The 14,870-nt window shown below is 30.7% G+C and overlaps 1 protein-coding gene across 1 annotated transcript; it reads right to left on the bottom strand.

The window, feature by feature from the left end:
* Positions 1-6,008: 6,008 nt before the first annotated feature.
* Positions 6,009-7,418, bottom strand: LOC125204176 (transcription factor MYB78). Its single transcript, XM_048102748.2, has 3 exons — positions 7,120-7,418; positions 6,885-7,014; positions 6,009-6,795 (listed from the first exon to the last, which is right to left on the bottom strand). The coding sequence occupies exons 1-3, from the start codon at positions 7,268-7,270 to the stop codon at positions 6,261-6,263; spliced, it is 816 nt and encodes a 271-aa protein (XP_047958705.1). The 5' UTR covers positions 7,271-7,418; the 3' UTR covers positions 6,009-6,260.
* Between the last annotated feature and the right edge of the window lie 7,452 nt (positions 7,419-14,870).

Raw genomic sequence — 14,870 nt, 5'->3', positions numbered from 1 at the left:
AAGAGTTAGATAAATAACATATTATTTCGAGAAGAATTGCATATGACAATCACTTATTTGATAGAACAATTTTATAGTAGAAAATTCACATAGTTTGAATTTCATCAACATACCAAAATAATTAAAAATAATCAAAAGTATTAAGTTATAAGGTCTAGAATTTAACATCCATATCATCAGTATATAATATGATCAAATTAAGAGGAGTACAAACAGTTAGGACAAGCTACTAACTGTTGAAAAACACACTACATGCAACTTGCATTATATTTTTCGCTTATTAACAACCAAAATTTTAAATTATTTATCCGCAACCACTTATCCATAACTAAATTAAACAAAATAAAAACAAGGCACTTTCTAGAAATTTTAGAGTCTTTTCAGTCAAATAAATAGTAAAGTCTAAAATCCTACGTAACCAATGATACCATCAAAATTATATTCCACACATCCAAATCGAGTTTAATTTAATTATATTATCTTTGACCCTTGTTTCTCGAAACCTTAATATTATAACCTGTTTTGTTTGTGATTAGCAAACAAATGGATTACGCATTGCTAATTAATTGAATCTACCTCTAATTAAACAATTTCTCCCATTGTAAATCAAGTCTAGACTGCTACCGCGTCGGTGTTGAATAGGAGAATTAGTTAATTAAATCTGTGATTAATAATTAAACCTAAGATATGCTAAATGATTACCTAATTTGTTTTAGCTCTTTGCGGTTGAACACTCCACTAATTAAGTAAACGAGTGGACTGGTGAGATTTTTTGGGCTTTTGACTCTAAATCAATTGTTTTAATTTGGGAGGAATATTTTGAAACGCAGACACAATTTTGACTAATTCTAGAGACGACAATACCTTAATATTTTTTGTAATTAGCATGTTTGACATATAGCAAAATTAAACTAGTTATTAATGGAGGAGTATTTGTTTTGGGATTAGGTTCGGTTGATTTCTTGTTTCATGCAAAGTCAACCAAGCCAATTTTATACCCCTAGAGTTGGTTCAGGCTTATATTTTTGACATGTACAAAATCATTTTGATTTTTTGAGTTAGCCCGGCCACCAAACCCTAAATCACGTCTGACTTATTAAAATAAAATCAACTAATGATAATAATTGTTATTTATAGGCTCGGATTAAGAGAAATGTTTACTTTTCTTTGATTTGATTATAATATGTATAAAGAATGTTTCGAATGCAAATTATCATATATCGAAAAATAGTAAAGTTGAACGCAATATATAAATGTTTTTTCCTTGTTTCTTTAGTTTGAAGCCTTTTGGAAAGTGTTCGAAAAATACTATAACTATTCGAAATGGACAATATTATACTAATGTTGAGTTCGATGTACATCGACGAACCATTACAGTGGTATCAGAGCTCATGTAGCCAGTGATTCGATCAATTGCTTTTTACATTACCAATGTTTCTGTGTGGTCTTGAACAAAACATGTGGTGGTTTATGTGTTCTTGGCTTATAAGAGGTTATTTTGGGGTACATATCATTTTACAATAGGAATAACTAAAGTTGCAACAAATATAAAAATTGTTTCTCCGACTCTATTAGTATGATGTCTTTTTGCGATGCGTTCCAAAAATAAAATGGTAAGGATTTAACCAAAATCAGATAGTATCATGTTAATGTTAAGTTTGAGTGTGTATCGGAAACCCTTGACAGAGACATTGGACCTCCCCGACCCCGGGGAGTACCTTTTTATATCTATGTGAACAAGACGGATTAATTGAGAATACTAAACTCATCTAATCATTCAAATAATTTGCTAGTAGTAGTAGCACTAGTGTTTAAAGAACAACAATATTTCACGACATAAATTGATGAACTTTAACCAAGCACCATGTGTTAGCAACGTGTTTGAGGAGAGATCGACTTAAAATGTACTCTGCTATTCACCACGAAATCAGCTCTTGCTATAATTAATGCTGTAACTAACACATAGTTGGTTATTTAGGTATTCAATAAACATAATTAAGTAATAAAATTATACTAGTGGTATATGAAAGGACAGAAAGATTGTGAAAACTTTGTCAACTTATATACCACTACTACTCAATTCACATGCCTTCTCAAATTTCACATTAATTTTCTAGAAAGTAAAACTAGCACGTAACTTCTCTATATATTTATTGCAATTTGCACATAATATTAAGTAAAAGTACATAGATAATTAATTGTGCCTTTAAGGGAATAAACTGTAGTACAATATTGATAATTTGATATGAATAAAGTGCTGGCAATAGAAATTAAAAAAATACTGAGTAATATATAAATATCCTATATTAGTATTGAGACAATACTGAAGCCACTATTTAAATATCATGGGTCACTACTCCTATTACCAATTGATTTTTGGATGAATTCTGCGAATTTTGATCATAAAGATCTGCATTCAATTACATGACAATTCAGTGCAAAAATAATTCTCAGTGCATTTGATTATCGAAAGCTAAGAAATCTCTTAATTAAGCATACATATTATTTCTTAGGCAAAAGATGATTCTAAAACTCACATACATAAAGCTCTAAACTTCATCATCTATTTCTCTACAATTGAGAGCTATATATTATATACGCTCTTGGCTCATATATAAGCTTTTAGTTTTTTTTACCTGCATTAATTAATTAATTAAAGTTTAATATTCGAATATATATAGTCTGTATACCTTTCATCAAGTAAGTTAAATAGATACTCTTTCAAACAATAGAGCAAAGGAATGATTACTCAAATGTAGAAGAAAGTAGTAGGCATAATTCGAAGAGAATCTTACGCCTTGGAAAAACATTCTTCCTCAAAAAAAAGGATAAAATTCAAAGACCTATTAAAGTTATGGATATAAGGTTTTGAAACCTCGTTTTCGTTATACAACTTCACGCAAAGCATACAATTTTTTAAGGATGAAAATTATGTTTTATTCACAATTTAGTTAGCTCTCATATCAATACTGTTTTGAGTTTTAGATAATTACTTTCGCACACACATGTGCACATAATATATATATGTAGGAACCCTTAACATGTAGTACCTAATTAAGTCTATCATTCGGTATCTACTTATAGTGATTAAACTGTCACATGACTAAGTATTTGAATCTTAATTAATTTGCTACACATAACTAAATGCTACTACTATATTTAAGCAAACTTTCATCCAAACTTTCAGCGCTCTCAATTTTTTTAATACTAACATTTTTTGAAGATATATATAGTCTATAGAGAAAGAGAACACCCAACTTTACGGTTAAATATAATAGCCCTAAAGCAATAGTGGAAATCATTAATATTTCCTAATCTTTTCGATATGGATTTAACTCGTACCCGAAAACCACATACTTGTAGCTCACTTAATAATTAATCACCCAATAATTTGATGATTAGGTTATGTGTAAGAATGTAAAGATAGAAGCAATAAGAGCACTATAAACAGTGGGATTGGCTTAGGATCCCTTAACATAATTCAAAGGGCACTTTTTATTATACACCAATAACTTATATAGATGGATTTGATTGATCATACAATAGCAATCTACAACTTTTCAGATGCCACTATTGTCACATAGTGTGGACCCAAAACCAAGCTCTTGGGACCCACCTAAAATGCATCTAAGCCAATAATCAACATCCTCATGGCACTCTACTAAAGTCATAATGTAGATGACAAAATGGTCCATAGAAGAAAATCAACACAACAAAAAAATCTTAACTTTTCGATTGAAAAATAAAGTGAAAAAAAACCCAAAGATTATTATGTGGTGGATTCCAGTTGTAGTTTGGTAGGTACATTTGTGGATGGATTGATACATACACGATGCAATGGTTTTCGTGTGTGCATACGTTTTTGTAGATATCGTCATTAACAAGTGGTGGCTTATGGATTAATTGGCATTGGTGACTTATTTAATCATAGTTATGAGTTATGACTATGTAAGCCGAAAGTTAAAATTTTAGGTTTGCTTTATGGTACGAACTCATGCTTATAGATATTAGAACACAAATTTTACACAATTATTTATGGTGACATTTGTTTGGTGGTGCCTATCTCGATTCGTCTACCTCGATTCGTGCTTCACTTCAATCCTGTTGAAAATTACTAGGAGTATCATTCTAGTCTCATATTGATCTGAGAATCGATTTCATAACATTCGCGTCATATCTATATATTCTTGAATAATTCTCTCTCCTTAAGATGCCTTTAAAAGAGGTGAATGACCCATTTATACAAATTATTTATCGTAATTAGCATTATGTTGCAATCTCTGCAAATGAAATTAAGCTATAGAAAAAGGAAACAACATGCATGTGATCATGTCATGGGATCTTTTATTAGTACTTGAATATTAAGGGCATTTGTTAAAGAAGATAAGATAAGAAAAAAATATGTATTTTAGATAAGATAACTCCATTATCTTATAAATAATCATTTAACTTGCAGATGAAAATGAGAAATTTTTACTTTTCTAATCAAATTATGAGTTGATACTGAGTTTTTTTTTTCTTTTATCAATTTTATGATCAATATATTTAGACACTCTTCAAAATAATACTGCTAGATTAATTCTCTCTCTCTTCCAAATAGTAGAGTCATTTTTTTTATTTTGGGCATTCTATAATAATGGAGTCATTTAAAAAAAAAAACTAAAATATTTTTCTCACTTTTACTTTTTCCTTCCTCTTATTTTTGTGATGAAAAGCAATATCATCAATACTATGAAATGAAAGAAGTAAGTACTAATAATGGAAGATCTAATATGTTTCAAGTTCGTGTTTGATTTAGTTAAAGAGTACTGTATATTCGAACTTGAAACTTTTTAACTTTAGACCTTCACCATTATTCATTCTGCATCTAAATCAAACACGAACGCAAGAATAGTTTCAATTTTCAAGGTTTACGGCTTTGAAGTAGTAGCTAGTTTCATCCATCAAAGAACCCAAAATCCAAGATTAAACTAAAAATAAAGAAAATAAAAATTCAGAAAAGAAAGGTTACAGTACACGTGGCAGGTCCGCAACACCTCTGACTGTTTGGACCACATCGGATGGATTCATCAAAAGGCACGCGCCCTACAAAGTTTTCCGCCGCCACCGCCGAATCTCTCTCTTTCTCTTACTTTCTCGGATTAAATTCGCAGATAATGTATTTGAATGGTATTCATCTGTATTTTTGTTAAAAATCACATATAAATGTGTTATTGTATTTTGCAATCAATTCCATCACGTTTTATAAAGGCTGGGGCCCCATTTCATGTGCAAATACCGTCCATTTTCTACAAATTTATAACAATACTCTTACAATTTCTCTACTAGGGGCTTCAATTGGTCCCCAACCCATCAACACTTTCTTTCCTCAAATCTTTGAATGAAAATGAAATAAAAATTTGTCAACCATTAAGCTTCAATCTCTATATTGCAAGGACGGATATTGTCAAGTGCTAGCGATACGTTTCCCACGTGTAGATAATGTATGTGTCACACTTTGATTAATTACAACTAATAAATGTTGCATTATGCATAATCTGAATTCAATTGATATTAGTATATTTTATTTTTTAAGTACACCATATTTACTGCATATTTAATTAAAGTCTACAAGGCCTACATCCTGAAATCAATTTTTGATACGGAGAAAGAAAAGAAGAAGGCTCTGATTTTTGAGACAATGAAGCATGCTGTCTAGTTCTTTGCCTTCAATATGGATGTTTGCCCTAGCAAAGATTAACACCTACCAAACTAAAGTTTAGTGGATTTAGGTTGATTCATTATATCAATTTGGAAAAAATTCGATTGATTAAATTATTTATGGGAATTACTAAGAATATACTATCTGGATAATTCATTACAAATTCACCAATAACAACTCAACAAAGATATTTTTTCAAGTGAAAAAAGTAAAGATATTAATTATATACATCCATGGAGGGGATAGATATTTAAAATAGGAACTTTAAATAAGCACTCATAATTTTCGTACGTTGTAGCAATAAACAAAGACCAAGAAATGATACATATATAAGTGTGTTCCAAAGAATGATAGCGAAGTTACAAATTTTTCAATTTCTTTTGGCCGTCCACGAAAAAAAGGAAGAAAAAAAGAATACAAACTCTAAAATAGCACAAGTTAACTATGAGCCTGTCCCTCTCCCACCAATTCTATGGTAATCTTTTAAAAAAAAAAAACTACTTTTTTTTTCTAGTATTTTTTTCAGAAAGCAGGGTTTGATTATTCAATACAACATGTTTTAAACATTGCTATTGAACTGGTTTTGTAAGAAAAACATGTCCTCCACATCCCACAAATTGTCACCTCCACAATCCATCCACTGGCTGCTGCTGAAATCCAACCCTTGATTAAAGTAGTCGGTTTGATTCTGCTGATTATCGCCGCCGTAGCTTATCTGATCCGCCGCCGCGTAGCACTGGTCTTGGTTGTGGTTGAAAGAGTCGGAGGAGGCGGAGACGGCGGCGCTGGAGTTCTCCGGCGTCGTCTGAGAGTTGACCATGTTGTGAGGCTGCCCGAAACAGCCGCTGTCGGCGAGGTGGTAGTTTCCGGCGGCGGAGGAAGGCAGCTGCGCGGCGGTGGTGGTGGCGGAGGCCGAGGCTGCTTGGATCCGCTCCACCAGCCTCGGCATCCAAAGGTAGCGCATGGCGTCCTTGAATTGCTTGCTGTTCACGTCACATTTCAGCTGCTTGGCATGCTTTTGCACCCGTGTGCGCCAGTAGTTCTTGATCTCGTTGTCTGTCCTCCCCGGGAGATGCTGCGCGATTTTCGACCACCTGTCCCACAAAAGCATGCCATGGCCAAATAAGTCTCATGTCTCAACCAAAAACAAATTTCTCGAACATAAATTTGAATTACCACATACCGATTTCCCCAGCGGGAATGGAGTTCCAGGATGAGAAGCTGCTCTTCTAGAGTGATGTTGCCGCGGCGGACGTCGGGGCGGAGGTAGTTTAGCCACCTCAGCCTGCAGCTCTTTCCAGTCCTCTTTAGGCCTGCATCCACATTTCAATAATTAAGTTAATTCAATTACAAAATAAAAAATATTGTTATAAAAAAAAATATGAAGTCTGGTTAAATTCTGGTCTGTCTGTACTGACCAGCGCAGCGGGCGAGGGAGTTCCAGCGGCCTTCGCCGTGATGAGCGATGTAGTTGATGAGGGTGAAGTCTTCTTCGACGGTCCATGGGCCTCTCCGGAGGTCCATTTCCTCCTCGGTGTAATCGCCTCTCACTTTACCGCGTTGCTCCATCTCTTCTTCTGTTCCTATTCCGACCAAATCAAAGCTGATGAATTGATCAAGATATGTGCGTGTATATATATATAGGGAGATTTTGAGTTGCAGCTTTGGAGAGATGGAGAAGGAGATATGTGTGTAGATAGAGATAGGTGGGGGTGAAGATTAATACACAAGGTGGGGTTTTATATAGGGGACCTTTGAAAAAAAAAAGAACTATAAAAATGGTGGAGAAAAGAGGTGGCAAGGAATGTGATGTGAGAGAGGCTTAGCCGCAATTGTGTGATTAATTGTAATTTATTAAACATAGCACTTAAAAACAAAACTTTGGCTTTTTTAACTATTATTTTATTCTAATTTTGAACTTTGACTTTCTAACTTGTGTGTGTGGAAAATATGGATTTTTTTTTCTTTTTTCATCCTTCTTTTAATAAGCCTAAGTTAATGTATTTTATGTCAAGTTGTCATCGAATTATTGACTCTGTCACTTCTCGCGTTGGTAGTTGCCAATTTCCACGATGAAGAATGTGCATATGGCTATTAAATTAAATATTGATACTAGCTGCGGAAAATTGATTATTTGACTTGAGGATTAATTAGGAAATTCAGAAGGATTTCCATTAGTGGGTGATATTTTCCGAAAAAAATAATACAACTTATTTTCGGAAATTGTTGGTCTTTAATTTGTGTAATACTTGTGGAAAATTGACGTATATTTATAAGCCGAGGTTGATTGAGCTTCAAATATGTAAAATTATTCTTACTACAACGTTCTTTAATGAAAATGAAATTTATTGAAAATTCCAAGGATAAATACTCTTTTAAGTGCTTCCAAAAACACAAAACCATGTATTTATCTAGAATTGCCAAAATACTCTACTATTGTGATCCTAATTTTTTATCCTTATAAGATGGCCTAATTGTAGTGAATACAACTAGCTTATTGCCGCGAACACAACTATACATTAAGTGTTGTTCGTCAATATATTTCGAAATAACTGTTCAAAACCAATAGATTTGTTTCACGAAACTATCCACACTCCACAGTATTTGTTTGTTCGTGTGTGCATGTGTGTAAAAACAATAAGTAGAGAAGCATATGGAAGGCGTTGATTTAATTTGTGTCGAATTATAATTAATTAATGTACATTTTGGCTATATAATTAATTCAGTTAGCTACTGCTCCCATTCATACCCCATGCTATATTCAGTTGCACTCCTAGACTTCAAATTACTGCAGCACCATTATATCATATCATATTTTGAGACTAAAAAACAATATCATATTATAAAAATAATATAATAAGTATTATACGGCATAATATCCTAAGCCGTACATAATGTCTCCAAAATTTAATATATCTCTCAGCCTTGTGTTCCTTCATATTCAATCTTCTTGTTGGCGTTTGTATTAATTGTCTGTCTCCTTTTTCTCTCTCTGTATTTATTAAAATTAATTGTTATTATTACTATCGATCATAAAATATTTAAAAACATGTACTCCTATATTCGATCTAGTAATTCCACATTGACACAGTGTAGCTATGCTATAACATTCGATTAGATTATGCTCGTGCATTGGCCTTTTTGCTTTTTCCAAAGTAATCATATTTTATTAGGTTTTGGTGGTCGGTTTCCTCTAAAACTTAATTATAAGCATATTAAGAAACTTTAATTATTGAGTTCACGCCACTCATTTAGTTACTTTAATTAATGTATATATTGAATTCTTGTAATTTCAGTTATAATTTTTTATATTGTTTTATCATCTATAAATTAATAAATTGATATAGCCAATAACCAATGAATGTGGAGGAAAATAAAGGGAACTGCGCGCGACATAAATATTAATACTACTGTAGTGTGAAAAAATTATTAATAGTGTGAAATATTTATGTCTAATGAATACTAGCTATACATATATTTTAAAATATTTGTGTTTAAGCATATTGTTTGGGGACCGATCTAATATTGATATACTTCAACCCTGGCCATAATTTTCCAAATAAATAATAATTCTTCTTATATTGCGCCATTAATTACTAATGTTTAAAGATCCAAATAAAAGTATATGAACAATATTAGCAAAACAATATTAGCAACAATTGTAATATCATGAATTATGGAAGTCATCCGATTGTAATATATATTAACCAAACGAATTGGAATTAGTTTTTATCATGATGAAAAGTCAGAAAAATTAAAGAAGCAATTTAATTTTCGATTGCATATGTTTTTTTTTTTTCTAAAAAACATCTTACTGTATGGAGTATTATATACATATATGCAGTCGAATACATTGATTCTGTGAGGCTTAACTCATTAAATTGGTGTTAATTAATAAACGGCAGCAACGGTTACATCCCTTCTTAGTTAATTTCTCATTCTACAATCTTTTACACGTGCTAATGAGTGAATGTGATATCATATAGTAGTTTTACATAGTTGCTGATGCTGATGCTTAGGGTGAACCACACTCCTTAATGAATAGTTAAGATCACTGCTATATTAATTAAAATATGAAAAAAGTTATAAAAAAATGATCAAAAATAATATGAACCTGTAACAATTAGATCATGATTAACAAATATCATTCGCACGGTTACTTGATTAACATTCGAAAATACAATTCGCTAACATTGGATTTACTTGATTATAAATACTGAATTAACATAATTAGAACATTGAATGTGTCTCATTATACACTGTTTGGGAAAATCAATTATTTCCATGACAATTTTCATTTGCACTATTACTAATTCAAAATTATATTTAGCATCATTCTATGTACATGATCGATGTAGTAAAACATAAAATTAATTCAATCAAAAGTGAAATAGGCTAATATATATGATGATTATGTATAGTCATTAAATAAAATAGTAAAAGTGTTAAATGTAAGAAAAAACTAAATATATTGACTATTCCCTCTCGAGATCTTTGCTAAATTAACAAGTGCATAATTGGACTATTAATTTATAATACTACTCCTTTATAAACTAGTCATCAACCATCACACCTTTGTCAGTTGCAGTTTGTCTTATTCTTATTTCTTCTCTTAAACTAAGAATTTCATACTATTTATTAGTATATGGTAAATATAGAAAATCAGAAATCTAGAAGGAGATTGCGTATCGAGCACCTGTTTGAGTGAATAAAATAGTAAAACCTTTTTATTATGCAGAGCTGCAAAATGCAAATGCATGCACTTGAGATTAAATAAATATCATCGATCATTACAAAATTCAATTTTATAGTACAAAGTGTTCTTTTTGTCTCCTATATGGTTTTATGTGGTAGGGAACAATCTTTTGTTTTATCCTTTATCTTTTCTCTTCTTCTTCTTTTTTGTTGTTTATTGTCGTTTTCTTGTCAATTACTACTATGATTTCACACAAGAAAATTCTCATTTTGGTACTCATAGCTAGAAAAAAAAAAGTAGTACTACTTCACATCTTCCATTACTATATATGTAATGTAAATACACTTCCATATATGTTATTCGAATTCTCGATCATACTATTAGCTTTTATGTTACATTTCATGTTTTAATAATTGATTCACCATTCACCAATGTAAATAGCCCCTACTTCAAGAATGAATTAGATTTCTAAAATAATTATAATTGCAAATTTTTACTAATAAACTAAAAAACAGACATGAAACTATATAAATTTAGTTTGGAGCAAAAACTTAATCGAGTTAATATGTGGCTGATAGTATGAGACAAAATAAATGAAAATTACAATATTTCAGAATTTGACAACGTAGTTAACCAAGTGTCGAAATCTTTCCTTAATCGTACATCAAATAATACGCTTTACATGGATGTTTATAGCCACAAATTTTAGAATTATAGAAGTGAATTTGAAGCTACTAAACCATTCTTGTTATGGTTAAGAACCAAACTGGTTGATTAATTCACTCAAAATGGGACTCACTCAAAAATGAAATTATTTGCAACTTAAATTCATCTTAGTGGAGCTGCGTGTCAGCCTCTGCATATAACATTATAAATCAATTCCTATAAATATGTAGGAGTACATTTTATTTGTGGGAGTGTGTTACTTCTCGAGTTACCCACAACTTTATTCTAATATTATTCCTTACAATCATTTAAAGTAGTTCCCTGATTCCATCTTATACATATATCCTTATTGGGTGATGACGTCTTCATCCATATTCTTGAAATAATTATTGTTTACAGTGTCCTAATTAATTCACAATGGCATATTTAATTCGATATATATATGCTCCAACTTAAGCTAGCATCCATCTTTTAAACTTCAATAGATAATTTAACATTAGTATGTTTAGTGATATGGATAATCTCATAATTATATTCAATGATGTTTCTAGATAGATTCCAATTGAAAACGAAATCCTACTCCAAGGAGCAGAATGAAGGGGTGAAGATACAACTTCTATAAAATTCCTAAAGTAACTTCTACAAAATTCCTAAAAGTATTTACTCCTATTTATTTTTTAGGATTAATTTAATGTGCTATATATACAACCTTAGTGGAACGATAGATATGATAAAAATCTAGTACTCCTACAAACCTTTGCAACGATGTCTCCGCATCGTCGACCAAAGTTATGGTGAAATTTTTTCTCGGATAGAGATCTAAAGGGCTGAATAGAGCCCGTGGCAAGTGAAACATTTCACGCAAGGAGCCCAAAACAACATTGCACATTTTTCTTAGCTAAATTAAAATTATTTGTTATAAAAACAAAAATTTAACTCAACTTACAAATTTTTACAAATCTCTAAAATTTTTAAAGTTTTAAACAAAGAGGGACACCAAAGGAAGAAAAATGATTAACCTTGAGATTTAAGTTCCGACCTAACACAAATTTTTTGAATCTCAAATTCAGCTACTCTTAAAAGTTTCAAAATTCTTGGAAGTTATGCATCCATGAGATCCATCCCCTAATGCTTCCATTTTCAAATAAATTATAGTAGTTTTGATTAAATACTTATTAGAGTGTAATCAAGAACAACATCTATAAAAAAAAAGGTTCCTGCAAAATAAAGTACCAGTAGTAATATTTTAGAATCAAATTTTAGAATTTTGATTGTACTCTGCAAATAAACTGAAAAAATGTTGTAATATTTGTATTCAAAATAGACGAAATTGCAATGGTTTAACAGTTTGAAAGTACCAACAAAGGATAATCGATGATTCTAGCTTATTTATGGGAATAAGTTTTTTCTTGGAAATTTAATTAGAAGCTTAATATGTGTAAAATATCGCGAAGGGAGCCACTTTTAGTATGGACGTATTAATCTTTAATTTAGCCAATTAGAAAAAGAAAAAAATCTACGGGACACAATATCTGTATTTTTATACATTGAATTAAAAATAATCGATTATATAAGTAGAGGTGATTATCTAAAACTCCTCCTTCCACCACGACCGTAATCGGGCATTCACACACTTCTTGTTATTAGAGTCAAACAAATCTTGTCATAATTAATGTATATAGTGACAGTTCATATTCGTCTCTACTGTCTGTTAACATTTCCGAATTAAGTAATTACTCATCTTAATCAAGGATTCTGCAATCATTAAATTTTTTTTTTAAAAAAAGCGTTAAGGAAATACTATTGATCATGCAGAAGAAAACAAATCGAAATGAATCTATATACTAATTGTTTCAATCCCTAGCCTATTATTATTAATAACATCTTTTTAAGAATTTTAATAACCTAAGATAATATGAAAAAAATTTAAGGCATATTTTCGGAAAATCAAATTCAAATTACAGTGGGTCACATCGTATTAGTTGAAGATTGAAATTTGTTTGAATCATCAGAAAGACCTGTCAATTTCCTTAATAGCATAAAATCATAATTAGGACATGTTAATTATAGTAAATATTCGTGTACATCGTATTCTCGTATGAAACGTCTTTGACCCAAACATGGGCTGTCACATTTCTAAATCTTAGTACTATATTTATAATTTGACCCATAGCAAAAAGCAAGATTATTTCGATTAATAATATTAGGTCTATGTATATAGGATTAGTAGTGGCATGAAATGGGTGTACATCTCCATCTTGGCCAAGTAAATATTTGAATTTCCATGTAAGAAAGTGGGGATATATTATGTGTGTATAGAATACTACTACTACAATTTATTTCTACCAATACATGAACCTGTTTGAATTAGCAGTGTATCAATGTGTATACTTGCCAAACTAATTATTTATTTGGAATTTTGGAAAAGTCGGAAATTGAGGAACTTTAATTAATTTATTGAGTACTATAAATTTACATAACTAGGCTCTACTTTCTATGAAGCTTATAACTGCTCACGTGCACATGAGTTATCTTTAATGAATAATTAAGCTATTTTTGTGTGTGTGATATTGCTATAATATAATGTGAAAGATCGAAGAAAAGTGAAAAATGATTAATAAAACAGCATCATTGTCTCAACTCTATATGCGCACGCTTCCTAATAATTAATATACTACATAAAACTATCTTAATTTGCCGCTAATATACGTTCGTGTTCATATTCTCCTAGTATTATTTATGTTAAAACACTTTTATATTAGTATAATGAGGGAACATTATTTTTGGTTCATGAACTTTTCCAAAGTATCATTTTAGGTCCGTGAACTTTGAAAATATCATTTGAGGTCCATCAACTATGGAGTAATATCATTTTAAGTACTTTTTTACTATTTCCAAGTTTTTTTGGACGAAAATACCCTCAATATTTTTAAGGGTATATATTTTTAATAAACTTATGATATACTCATATTTTTTATAAATATCTTTACTATATATTTTTGATGAATTTTCTAAATATAATTTGACCTTCAATATTATCACTTAATTTTGTGACATGCAAGAAATAATCCTTATTCAACTTTTTTTATTATTAAAGAAGTTCTATATTCAATTTTAAAATTCTTTAATATAAATAATTGAAGAAGCAATTTAACTTGCATGTCACAAAATTAAGTGATAATATTGAAGGTCAAATTATATTTAGAAAAATCGTCAAAAATATATTGTAAAGATATTTATAAAAAATATGAGTATATGATAAATTTATTAAAAATATATACCCTTTAAGGTATTGAGGGTATTTTCGTCCAGAAAAACTTGGAAATAGTAAAAGAGTACTTCAAATGATATTATCACATAGTTGATGGACCTCAAATGATATTTTCAAAGTTCACGGACTTAAAATGATACTTTGGCAAAGTTCGTGGACCAAAAAAGAAGTTCCCTCTGGTATAATTTATTAACTATTTTACTAATTTAAATTACACCATTTGCGTGTTTTTAAACCCATGGGTAGCATATATATACGATCAGGATAGATGCATGCATGCATGCATGTATATATCGACTAAGATATGTATGCTTATCTGAAACCATACTATTTGCAATTCAATTTATGTTATAAAGAATATGGGATGTCCACGTGGAATTTGGCTTGGTTGTCCAATGCCTCACAAAGTCCACAATCAAATTTGAGTATGTTGAATTGCTGAATATCAATTCATCACAAAGATAACTGAAGAATCATTATTGATCATTTAAAAAAAAAAGACATGGCACGTGTTCGGGCTTTGGCTGAGTGGCCTT

This window comes from Salvia hispanica, chromosome 6, assembly GCF_029641045.1.
Source record: "Salvia hispanica isolate PSC_SH4W2 chromosome 6, Shi_PSC_v1, whole genome shotgun sequence".
In the NCBI taxonomy this organism is placed as follows: Eukaryota; Viridiplantae; Streptophyta; class Magnoliopsida; order Lamiales; family Lamiaceae; genus Salvia; species Salvia hispanica.
The sequence above is the reverse complement of the archived record's forward strand: the minus strand, read 5'-3'. Positions and strand labels throughout refer to the sequence as shown.

Coding starts and splice junctions, on each gene's coding strand:
- LOC125204176 (XM_048102748.2), bottom strand. CDS start 7,270: ATGGAGCAACGCGGTAAAGTGAGAGGCGATTACACCGAGGAGGAAATG. Junction 7,015..7,119: donor CTCCCTCGCCCGCTGCGCTG/GTCAGTACAGAC, acceptor ATGTGGATGCAG/GCCTAAAGAGGACTGGAAAG. Junction 6,796..6,884: donor CATTCCCGCTGGGGAAATCG/GTATGTGGTAAT, acceptor TTTGTGGGACAG/GTGGTCGAAAATCGCGCAGC.